The sequence below is a fragment of the Vidua chalybeata genome, chromosome 5 (genome assembly GCF_026979565.1).
Source record: "Vidua chalybeata isolate OUT-0048 chromosome 5, bVidCha1 merged haplotype, whole genome shotgun sequence".
Lineage (NCBI taxonomy): Eukaryota > Metazoa > Chordata > Aves > Passeriformes > Viduidae > Vidua > Vidua chalybeata.
This window is the reverse complement of record NC_071534.1, coordinates 34,822,564-34,835,564: the sequence shown is the minus strand read 5'-3', so window position 1 is coordinate 34,835,564 and position 13,001 is coordinate 34,822,564. Positions and strand designations below refer to the sequence as shown.

At 35.4% G+C, this 13,001-nt stretch overlaps 1 protein-coding gene across 1 annotated transcript in view; it reads left to right on the top strand.

Moving 5' to 3' along the window:
* The window catches only part of NAV3 (neuron navigator 3), a 250,158-nt gene that overhangs the window by 104,125 nt on the left and 133,032 nt on the right, over positions 1–13,001 (top strand). The window contains exons 6-7 of the mRNA XM_053943168.1: positions 7,177–7,245; positions 9,762–9,901. Of these exons, the coding sequence (XP_053799143.1) occupies positions 7,177–7,245; positions 9,762–9,901 (209 nt within the window). The remainder of the gene's footprint in view (positions 1–7,176; positions 7,246–9,761; positions 9,902–13,001) is intronic.

Sequence of the window (13,001 nt, the reverse complement as noted above, 5' to 3'; positions counted from 1 at the left end):
GATATCTAATAAGATTTTTTCAGCTTAAAATAATGGGGGAAAGGGTGTTTCAAAGTGACATTCAGGTTCTAAAATAAATGGTCTTTTCTATAGTTATAATACACCACTCTATTGCATGCCTAGAGAGAAAATAAAAAATGTAAATTAAAAAGCATTTTTAGTCTCTTAATAGCATTTCAGATTTTTTTAAACTGTTCATCCTATATTGACCGTTTCACCACCAGTCCTTCATAAACTGCTTGTATCTTTTACCTTCTTACTTATTTCTGTGGGCTGGATCCTTCAAACTTGTCCTTTACTGATTGGTATCTCCCCTTGTTTGTTGCACAGAGTTTTTTCTCCTTGTGAAGTACCTGATGTATGTTTGAACACTTTCTTTGGGAACCTGTGGCATGCAGTTACCCTGGGTTCTTCTGTTCAAGTTACCTCTGTTCAAGAACAATAATTTTTCCCTGCCTCTTCTGCTGTTTGCAGTTCAAAATGCTACTGTCATCTTTTCTCATTATCTGTTCTTGCAGTTTCAAAAGAGTGTTTTAAATTAGTTTAGTGGAAATTTTAATTTTGTACATTTCCGATACATTGTCGGGCCTGTGTCACCCTTGCCACTCATTACTTTTTATATGTCAGTTTTGATGCACTTGGACCATAACTTTCACTGTTGCTAATCCAGATCATGTAGAATTTAATGGGAAGTATTTCATTCATCCTTGTAGCACTTGAATCCAATCTTTTATATATTTCCTTCAGAAGGAATAGAAGCTTTATAATTAAGTTATTTTCCCTTCAGACATTCTTTGTTGCTCTACCCTCACTTTCTACTGAGATTCATTAGAGTCTCTCATTCTCTGAAAATGAAATCTGATGCAAATGTCCATACATGTATTACTTCCCAGGACCTGCCACCAATTTAATTCTGACATCTTGTGAGCATTGGAGGTTGCCTATAATTATTTGTATATGGCAAATTAAATTTCAATACCTGTAAAATGCAAGGCTAGCCATATTAAATTAGCATAGTCTTCATTCTTTTTTTTCTTTTTTGTCAGATGATAGGTAAAAAAACCTATTATGAAGCAAAATGTTCTTTCTTTGTTCCTATTTGTTCCTTAATAAATTCCTTGATACCAACATGTGATCCAGTCTTTTCCTTGCATTTTTACATTAATTTAAGTCATAGTTTTATACTTGCACTGTTATTTTCTTTGCTTCTGTCAGTCCTTTTTATCATCTGTTGTATCTTACTATTTTCACAGGTTGTGCAACAAATTTGATATTCTACATATTGTGGTTTTCCAGGTGTCAGTTAATGAAATAATATTACAGATGGAAGCTGCTGTGAAGATTACTTCCTCTCTTAATTTACCAAAAGAACTCCAAAATAAAAATCCATATAAATTTCAAAGAAGCATAGGCAGTGCTGTTTGGCAATCATTGCCTTTGGAAAATATATTAAATAGAAGTGAAAAAAAAAGGGGTTTTATATTTATAATTCACTAGACTTACAAGAATTTATTTGTGTTTTGAAAATACTTAAGGGAAAATAGCTGAACTCTCAGTAGAATCTTTTGTATTTTCTTTATATTACAAAGGTCTTTACCATTTTAAAGTCAATGGGGAAACCGAACAAAATGCTTAAAAATTTATTTTACTACTGTCAATAGAAACAGTTAACCATATGATAATTTTTTGACTGCAGTCCCAGCCATACATTAGAATGTGTTATGAATGTGGACTTTCTGGAAATCTATGCAAAGATTCAAGAGATAATTAACATAGATTTGAAGAAGTAAAAGCAACAGCATTTCTGTCACCTCCATTTCCTCTAGGAAAAAACTTTATTACAGTTTTATTGTATCAAACGGTGAAGTAGAATGGTGACATATGATTTTGTGCAGATACTCTGATATAATTTTGATCCAGTATAAGATTATAAATGGTGTGGAGATAAGGTCATAAAATGGTGCAATTGGTCCCTAAGGGCCTAATCCTAGTTCTGGCAGCACACTGTAATCCACTTGTCTAATTTGTTCAGAGAGAACAAATTCAAAGAGATGTTATTTTAGGTGTGCTGCAGGTTAAGTTAAGCACAGTAGCGAAGTAGCACAGTGTCCTAAACCACAACACAGAGTTACTGCTAGATTGTCACCAAATGACACAAGCTAAAACGACGCACCACAGCCTTGGTCACGATGAAGAGACTAATTTATTTTTTCTGACTCCAATCTTTTATAGTTCTCAAAAGATGCCAGTGGATTGGAGGGTGAACGTGCCACCTCTCCAACGATACTGGACAAACTACCTGTACATCAAATTTCTCCGCCTCTATGAAAGAATGCAAAACAATAGGTTATTTACAGAAAGTTGTGTGAGAAAGTTCTCTACAAGAATGTAAACTCAGAAGGCTTTAGAAAACTCTTGATAACCAGGGCGACACTAGATATCCATTTTGTTTCTTTAATGTTGTGGTTCATGTACTCTTTCATTAAATTCCACAAAATACTTATACTACAATATAGGGGCAAAAGCAGAAAAAGCTATGATCACTGTGTATTCTTTCTTATTAAAAGGCTCTGTATTCTGCAGGAACATAAACACTGCCACAAAACTAGGTTATCTGCATTTTGGTTTATGACTTGTGAACAATAGGAAAACATTGAAAACATAATTTTACTTGTACCTTCAAGCATGAATCATTTGGAGACAGACTACTTGAATAAGATGCCAGAAGTTCAAAGAGCGGAAAGGAGAAATGTCCAAATAATTTAGAACAGATGACAGGGTATGAGCTAGAACTGCCTGAGCCATAGACATTTCCTCTTGTCAATGAAAAAAAAATAAAGTTATTTATGCATTAAATATATAATATACCACTATTTATAGATAATATACCTTTATCCAGAAAATACACATTCATAAATAACATTTATATAAATGTTAGATGTTTATTTACTTATAAATAAATAAATATGTATAGGTATAGATATGTGTAGCTATGTAAATACATACGTGTAGATATGGCCATATATTAATTCACCAAGGCTGGACTAAAAAGGGAAAATAAATGTCTGAAAAATATGGTTTGTACAGAAAATCAAGGGGTTTTTTTTGTTTCTTCCTCAGTGCTCCTTGAAAGTGCATATGGGGAATCAGGGATCTTCTACCTGCCCAAACTGTTTGGTAGGGTGAGGGCTTGGAAAGTTTTGTTTCCTGTGGCATCTTTCCAGGCACACTTGGAATTTGGAGTCAGGTATACCTTAGAATGTTACCTCTTGTGCTTTTCAACCAGTAGGATGATAAGCAGCCAAATAGATTATTTAAGAAAAAAAAATTAAAAGAAAAAAAGGGGCACAGGGAAACTGAGACCTTCTGGGCAAATTTTTACATTGAAAAAGCATTCTTTTTTAAACTAGTCTTTTCCAGAGAACTGTTCTAACACAAAAGCCTTGAATATCTCTGGAGTGCATTCAGAGTAGAGACTAAATGCACTTTGTAAGATCAACAGCATATTAAAGTTCAAGTATGCCAGTAAGGAAGAAACAGTTTGATTATATTCTACAAAACCCTTCCCCTTTTTCTAATTTTAACATAGTGCATAGCTGGCATTTTAGAACCACCATGTGACTCCTAACATTATAGGAAAATGACAGTGTGATGTAACATGATCGTATTGATCCTTTGGAAGACTTAATAAAAAGTATATGATACTCAGGATGTCACTGCAAGGGTTTGTTTTTGAAGATGGAGGTTAAAATATTTTTAGCTTGATTCATGCTCTTTTCAGGTTTATAGAAGGTTCATCATTCAGCTTTATGTGTTAACCCACTTTCAAGAACCTATTTCTTTTCTGACATATTGTATGGCAACAAGATAGAGTTTCTGGTAGTTTAGTCCAGTGTCAAACAATTTGTTGCCTTCCTTCTGCATAGAATCATAGAATGATTTAGGTTGGAAAAGACCTCTTAAGTTCATCGAGTCCAACTGCTAACCCAGCACTGCCAAGTCCACCATTAAAACCTATCCCTAAGTGCCACATAATATTGTGGCCTATATTGATTTCCTAGTCTCCTCTACATATTTTAGGACTGTTTTGTAACTGTGTCATGCCTGCAAATGAATGACCTCTGTCTGTTCCCCATCCTGATGGAACATGGTGCACAGGTCCCCAGTGCAGCTTGACTGTGCTGCACAGCCACCTGCAGAGCCCTGGTTCCTGCAACCAGTCAGCACAATATAGACATGGGGTTCTCCATCAGCACGTTGGGGTCAGCAACATCACTGTCCTTTCTTCTCAGCTACCTCTGTGCTGAACTGCCTTTCTGGGCAGTCTCAGGATGTTTATTCCATTTTCCCACAGCAAAAGAAATTTCCTAATTGTCACCATTTCATATCTGCCGTGTTGACTAGTGTTTCCCTGATTTGTAAAACAAAATATTGATGACTTCCACCTGGAAGACAGAGTCCATATTATTTTTGCAGAGTCCACATTATTTCTAAGATTTCAGATGCCTATATGCAATTTTATCTGTTTTGGACAGCATTTACTTCACTTCCCCTATGTGTTATTTGGAAGAGGAAAGCTAAGCATGATGTCTGGTCCTGTGTACATGGTGTAGATCATTGCTGATATGAATATTATAACAGTGGAAAGGGTCTTGTAGACCCTGAGAAAGGGTAGTAGATACCTGAGAACCAGAGCCCTTAAAACCCCTCCCTTTCCAGCCTTCTGACAAGTAAAGCCTTCCTTGTCCCGAATGCTGTAGCATTAAATTGGTACTGTCTGTTAAGATCCATTTACTGCTTTTTTGCAGACACACACTTACTATATCATGGTGTGGATTTATAAGTATTAAAAAGAACTGTTTTAAGCAAAACAGTTTATTTTCCTGACTGACCGATACTACCCACAGACAATTATCTGGTAGGGTAGAGGGCAGTATGTAAGTATTTGTTTATACTTTTAAGGGGTACAAGGAGTGGGTAGGCTAAAGTCTAGTCTGAAACAGCATTGCCATTCACATCCATGAAAGTGAGGCCACCAATTGGGAAATGCATCCATGCAAAGCTTTCATGAGTTCAGCACATCCAGAGCTAATTGACAAGGAAAACCTGAAGTCATTAGGACCTTGAAGCACCTGCTTTATGAGTCATTAAATTCTCTTTTTGCCTTTCTCTTGTCACATTATTTGGAAAATAAATTTACTCAGTCACAGTGGAAATCATGCTTTACAAATCACGTTTTACTGATATCAACACTTTCATCAATGCCTGTCAAGCCTGTCTGGAAAGTTTGAAAGTAGTCTATAGGCTGATGTTTCATGAATTTGCTAGTGGATGGAGTCCCAAGTAATAGCCACAGAAGGGAAGCATTCTAGCAAGCATTATCAGATAGGTATTTTATATATTTATTGCTATTGAAAGTATGTGGGCTAGTTTATCAACACTGAGATTAAGGGTTTTGATCTTTCAATTTACTCTGGAATGTGTTGTTTGAGGTAGAAATGCTATGATACACTAAGGCACTGCATATATAATATAATATAATTCAATGTACTAAAATCTAGATAGATAGAAATAGATAAAGTGTTATTATTATTAAATTATTTTGGTATTATTATAAGTAATATATTATTATAAGTGATATTATATAATATCCACAGAAGCTATGGTCATATTAAAAAGCAATTTGTCAGCATTACTCTGAAGATATATGTCAGAGAATTGAATGATGCTTTTACATATTGAATGATTCCTTTTCGCCCTCTTAAGACTGAAGTACTCTTCTTATTTTTATATTCATCGTGTGCAAATGTGCCATTTTTAATTGGCAGGAACAGAGGCAGCTCTGAACCCTACTAATTTAGTAAAGTAGCAATAATCTCACATCTTATTCCAGTTTCACAGTGTACCTTGGTTTATGCCTTCTTCTCACTCCTTTTCAGCACTGCAGTGCTAAGGAAGGGAAGCCCTTTCTTACCTGACAGCTTTTCCCATCTGGTTTACAGTCAGGTCTGGCTGCTTCAGTGGACTGGCAGAAATTGCTTAACACTGTTCTGGTAGACTCAACACCACCAGGTGCTTTTTAAAAGTGCTGCCAGTCTATAAAGCTGGGACTAGAGCGCTGTGGTTTCTGCTGCTACTCAGAAGAATTGCTGGAAGATGCAGGACTAGGAGAAACAAAAGAAATCAGTGACTACCAGAGTTTGTGCTTCCTCAGTTGTCCATAACTTCCATAGCAATTCAAGGAATTTGATATTGTGATTGCACCTAGCTTAGGCACCTCTCCACAGCCTTAGACTGTGTGGATTCCAAGGATGCACCTGTCTATGAAAACTGAAATTACCTGACAGAAAATGGTACCTTGGCCATACATTTGACATATCCCCTATGCAAATGTCTAAAAGATTAAAGGAAATCATTTGCTATCTAATCATGCCAGGTTGTTGGCTGTCAAAAGGAGCATACAGGTTTTAGCCTTATAGCATAGCAGGCTTTCTGTTGCAGAAATGCTACTTGGTTGCCTTAATAGACAAAGGTGCATTTTCCGATGGAATTTCACAGTGAGTCTAAACACCTGCCAGGACTTTTCTTAATGCAGCCTCTGATTCATTGCCTGGGTCATCACATACATGACCTGTGCTGTAACTAATAAAATTTGTGACAGGGTGCTTCTTCTGTATAGCTCTACTGTCAGGAGGGTCACCTTGCTTTAGTGGGAATTTTTCTGAGTCTCCATTGAATTTGGTATAGCAAATCTGTTCCTAAGAGCACTACTGTGAATTCAGTCAGGTTGCTGGAGAGACCAGTAGGAGTGTATTTGAGCTTAGTGCTTTTTATGGGGAAAGAAAAAAAGCACAGTATTTTAAAGTTCACGTTATGTATGAATTGAGCTATAATTCAGGAATTCAGTCACTGTGGAAATTTGCTTGCTTTTTCTATTGATAAGATAATTTCTAGCAAATGAGGCATTTTATAACAATATCCATTCTTTCATAGCCTGTTCATTGCATCTCATAAAAATCTGCATGTTTGCATTATTTTATATTGTTGCCAGTTAATTTGCATTTTTTATCCATGTTTGATTTGCATTCATTTACTCATCATTTGCTGGTAAGTGTGTTCTTTCTATACATATTCAAAGAAATTCTTTAATTCAATTTCTCTGTTTCTTCTATACAGTCTCACAGCCAGATATGCAACTCAGTCTAATCACAGTGGAATTGCAACCAGTCAAAAAAAGGCTTCTAGGTCAGTTAAATATCTCTAATTTATTGCTTGTTAGTGATACTCAAGCAAGTATATGCCCATTGATATTTTATCCTTTGGACTTAAGCAGACATAAAACAGTATGCAACTTGTGTACGTGAGCAAGCTTTGGAATGATGAGTTTTGCCACAGAAAAGCCTTGTATTCATTGGCTTTTGGCCAATTGGCTGATTTCTACTATATATATTAGCAACATTTCTGATTGTTATGTATCCTGCATCTTTGTATTCTGCATGTAAAATATTGGATGTGAAGGATTAGTTGGTGATTTTAGTGCTCTGTACTTTTCTGGTTCAATTCCTGACTTCAGTCATGAGTGAAAAGAAGTTTGGGAGTTCACCCCAGTTCCCACTAGATGTTTTGCATATATAGCAAGCCCACCTGAAAGTTTGAGTTCACAGAGTCAAGTTTACACAGAAGCAAAACAGAGCAGAAAAAAAGAATGACTTCCGCAACTTCTGCTCCATCAAGAGTAGCCTGCACACAATCCCCCTGAATGAGAGGCTTTGTTTTGGTAGTGAATTTGACAGAGCTGTCAGTACTTCTAGTCTGTCATTTCCATGAGCACTAAAATCTACAAGCCAGATTGTAGAAGAAAGGAGCTGAGGTCTAAAGCTTACTCTTTTTTCCCAGCTTTTTTTTTTTTTTTTTTGGGGTGGGGGTGGGAGTGCAGATAATTAATGTGTTCATTAATTATACGTTTGCTTTACAGTTCATTGGTGAGGCTGATGAACTCTAAATTGCATAATCTCCAATAAAGATTGCGTTTTGCAGTATAGAACACTAACACAATGTGTGTTGCTGGTGATAAGTTGAAATGAGCTATACCACGGTCCAGTTGCTTTGCACCTGCATTTATAGGTCTTCATTTTCCTTATTGCTGATGCTCCTGTCTTGTCCACATTCAACTTGTCAAAGATAACAGTCTTATTGTCTAATACTTTAAATCTGTGGCAGTGTTTCCGAAGCCTGTTCAGAGGTATGTGACTTGTCCCTTATTTGTTATACTCTTCTTTGCATTTCCTTAGCTGCTTAACATGATTCTGCAAGAGCAATTTAAAACCTGAATTCAATTAAGAAAGTCAGCAGATGAGGTAAACTGGAAAGTGTGTAGAGCAAATGACCTCATGCATAATGTGCTTATTGTGGCAAGTTCTTGAATTCTGGCATACAGAATATAAGCAGAACTATTTTGTATTTTAACAGAACAGATGAGTTTCTAGTGTTGCACATGCCTTTTCATTGCTTTTTTCATTACCTTTGACAAATGGTCTCAGGGCTGTTACTGCCTGTCAAATTAAGGTAATAAGAAGGAGCAAATGGATTTTTAGTGTATTCTTCAGGGAACAGAAGATCACTCGAAATCATGGGTCACGGTAAAGGTTAACATGCGTACCACTGCAGAGCAGAGACAGTCTGCTGTGGGCTCAGCACAGAGACTAGCAGGGCAGGCTGGCAGCAAGAATAAACCATGAAAATAACCAGTGCATTAGTTCTCTGTGGTTTAAACTGGTAAAGAAAGAGACTATGGAGTTGTTTACATGTGTTTGCAAATGACAATGAAATTATTTGAACATTTCTATTATGCTAGTGTATTAACCAAACAAAAAAAGTTTGGAAAAAATCAAATGTTTTGTGCTTTTTTGTTATGTGATTTTTTTTTCCTTCCTTCTAATGCTGCTCTTTCATAATAAAGTGAAACTAACAGAATTTGATAACTCTGGTAGAATTTGCAACTGCCATTATTAAAATCATTCCAATAAGCAAGAAACAGAAGAGAGATGCTCTTCTATGGCAAAAGCCTATGACTGATTTGAGTAATTAATTTTATCTAAGAAATAACAAAACTAGAAAGAAGTAGGGGTGCCTACAAAGGTGCTTCAGAAAGTTTGAAATAGGCACGTATTTAAAATTATGCAGACTTACACATGCCAGAGACAACAAGAATCTATGTTTTTTTTCCTTAGCATAGCCACATAGTAAGGTTCAGATGATGGCAGCAAATACTAAGAAATGAACTGGGTAGTCTACATTATATACTTCTATCTAAAATGTATAAACCCATATGTGAAAAATTTAATGGAGTAAGAGATACAAAATATTTCTTAACTATGTATTGCTGTGCTTTTAAATCTATTTCTTTAATATTTCCTCTCCAAAAGTTACATATTAGTAAAGGTTGATATGGCACTTTAATATTTGTTAGGGTGAATCTGTTTTAGCAATGTTAATGGCAAATGCAAAGCATCTCCTTACATGTCTTGTGACTCTAGAAAGCATCTTTTTCCCTTTTGTGTGCATAAGGATAAGTTTAAATTTTCATTTGTGGAGTCTTAACTAATTTGAATCCTCCTGTTTGTTGTTGCTTCCTGAATTAATTGTGTTTAGTTGGTTTAAAATTGTGATCAGATATTTGTACATTGTCTCTGCTATATGTTGTATTGCATAAAATTAACAGATTTCTCGCTGGTTCCTCACTGATTTTCTCACCATTCCAGGCTTCCAGGACCCTCGAGAGTGCCAGCTGCAGGCAGCAGTACCAAAGTCCAGGGAGCTTCCAATTTAAATCGGAGAAGTCAGAGCTTTAACAGCATTGACAAAAACAAGCCTCCACAATATGCAAATGGAAATGAAAAAGGTAAGGGATTAAAGTTACTCTCCATAACACACAAGAAAAAAAAAAAAAAAAAAAAAAACAAAAAAACCTGCCACAAGGATCAAAGAAGAGAATGTAGTATTTAGACTTGGTAAGGAATACCTATGGGAATTGGGGCCTGAATTAGGACTTGTGTTTCAGTTGGGATTTAAGTTCAGATGGTATAATCATATTTTATCCATCTTTGATGAAAATATCACAGGGTGACTTTTAAAAATTAAAAGTTAATCCATATTAGATGCCTGTAATTTTATTCCATGTAAATGTCTTTTCTTACCCAAAGGAGTACTGCCATCATTTTCAGGGGACTTGGCAACTTAGCCTCTAATGGAGAAGAATCAGAATATTATATTTGCATCAGAATGTTACATGTATCTATTCTTTCAGAACCTGACCTATTGTGTATCATACTGAATAAAGGATTGTAAATGAAATGAAATTTTGCAGGGATTTGGAGCAGCCATTGCGACAATGAACTGAGTACCCTGTGTCCTTCAGTTTCTCTCACCCTGACTCTATTTTCCTGGAAAATGTGCCTCTTCAGGCTCTATCTCAAAAAGAATAATGCAAAAATTCAGCTTTCTGAGTTGTGTAACTAATCCATCCCGTTCCTCCCCTTCTTTTTCCCTTTGTGTAATGAACAACATTTTATTCATATCTCTGGGTTAGAACCCATTTGAAAATGATACAATATACATAGTACCCGTTTGCATCCTTGGGGTCTGTGGGAGGAACAAGTATGCAATGAATGTTCTTCGTCCAAGCAACAGGCAGCTATCCAGATTTTTTTTACAAAATTCTGATGACCATGCTTTGCCCCTAGCTGTATCTGAAGATATAAAACCATCCTTTCAATAGTTATTCCTTTATTTTTACTATCAGGATTGAATGTTTCACGTAGTTCTACAGTAGGTTTTATTTTATCAAGGACTTGTTTGTGTCAAGACATCCAAGCTAAAACTAGAAAAAGATCAGAGAAAATTGAGCACACACTGTATCATTCACAAATACAATAATAAAGTTATGAAGCAGGAGATGTGGCTACTAGAGTGAAGGTATGTACAGCAGTTTCGGTTTTAGAATTGCTTCATAATGTTGACATGTTTGCTACTGAAATATGTGAGAAAGAAATGATTCAAGGTGGGACATGAATGTAGATAATAATATTCTTAGTTCATTACTTGGAAACTGTCTTTTGACTGCTGAGGCTTGCATTGCATTGTACATTTTTGTGAATTTTTGCATGATGTGTTTCTTTACTTCCCCATTTTTACAGCAGAGAATGAGAACCTTGATGTGGTTTTTACTGAAGTCACCATTTGCAAGAGGATAAGGGGTGGATTTTTTTGTAAAGTCAATAAATTCATTTTACAGAAAATAGAAGTAATGCTGCATGTCTACTACTGTATTTGATATGTTTCCATGTGTTCTTTTTTTCCTATCAAATAGCAGAATGAATGAAAAATCATTAATTTTACGCGATAACCAAAGATAAATACAAGTTTGTTCTAGGGTATAAATCAGAAGTTCATTAGAGAAAATGACTGCTGTGAATACAAGGGTAGCAAAGTGATATTCTCTCATAATACCTTGAAAGAACAGGAGAACCTGTATTTGAGTATGCTGTACTCTACCTAAATAGAAAAACAACTCTACCATGCTATATTTTAAACTTAGTTATTATAGTGACTAATTTTTGAATATTACAATGAGATTTCCAAGTACTTTTTTATATTTTTAGAAGTATTTTAGGATGTTCTGTAACGTGATATTTTTGAAGAATTTGTTTAGAAACAAACTTCAAACTCTACAATAGTAATAATATAAAATAATATAAAAACCATCTTTTTAAAAAATAGTTACCAAACACTACTACTATTACAAAAGTAAGAAACTGATATCTCCCTACAGTGCAGCACAAATAATAGACCTTATATTTAATTTTTGCCTCTGATGCAGATGCTTGGAGCAAGATAACTTTACCAGCATTTTTTGAATAGATGCACAGTCCATATGCCCTAATTTCTAAAACAAAGAGATGACTTGTCCTAATTAAATAGCTCTTAGATATTGAGACCATCAAACCTCTTCAAGGACACACCACTCTTGTTCTGTTCTCTGCTGTACACCTTCGTGTATGTGCAATAAGGAGACTTCAGAAAATATATACAGGATAATTTTTTTTTTAATCCAGTTATAGGTAGTACTTGTAATCCATTCCTGCGTAACACGGTCACTCAGTCACAGTGGGGAATGGATATATAGTCACAGAGTTAAAGGAGACCTGAAGGTGATCCAAAAGAAGTGATATCAGCCTCTTACTTAGTGTTCCATTATTTAGTCTCTCATTTATATGATCTCCTTTGGCCATTGCTTAGAGAGTAATTCAATTCAGTCAGAAACCTGGCTCCCCTTAGCAAATGCAAGTTTGCTCTTTACTAAGCAGAGCAGTTTTCACTAACAGACCCGATCCATGGTGTGACAATGGTTAAGTCTGAAACACAGAATGCACCAGAACATTAAACAAGCCATTAGCTGAAACTTGTTTGTGGAGCTTTAGTGCAATGCCTTTTTTTTTATTTTTGATGGACTTTGCAGTTTATGGATCAATTTCAAAGAACATGCACACTTTTCAGACATGTCAGATTTATCTGCCTCTTAATTTAATAACATAAAGATAGAAATAAAACGAGGAAAATTAAACTATTTAAATGAAGTAATTATTCAGATTGTTAATAAGGTAGAAAAACAGTGCCTTTTGAGTACAGCAGAGAAATAATGTTCTAATTCACACCACATTTTTAAAACAAATCTTTACCCCTTAGATCTTAGAAACAGTGTATTGGAACACTGATGAAGGTCTCTATGTCATGGAGTTGTATTTCCAGCTTTTCAATATAATTTAGTAATATAAGATGGTGTTTCTGTTTTCTCCAAACTCAGTTTTAAAAGTATTTGGTTATTTTGCCCATATGACCTCTGAGAAACTCTGCCCTGGAACTCTGCTGTGTGATGATGCAAACTGTTCATCTTCTGGCCAGTATGTACATCTATGGCTCATCTGTGTATGTTTCTTCTGGTG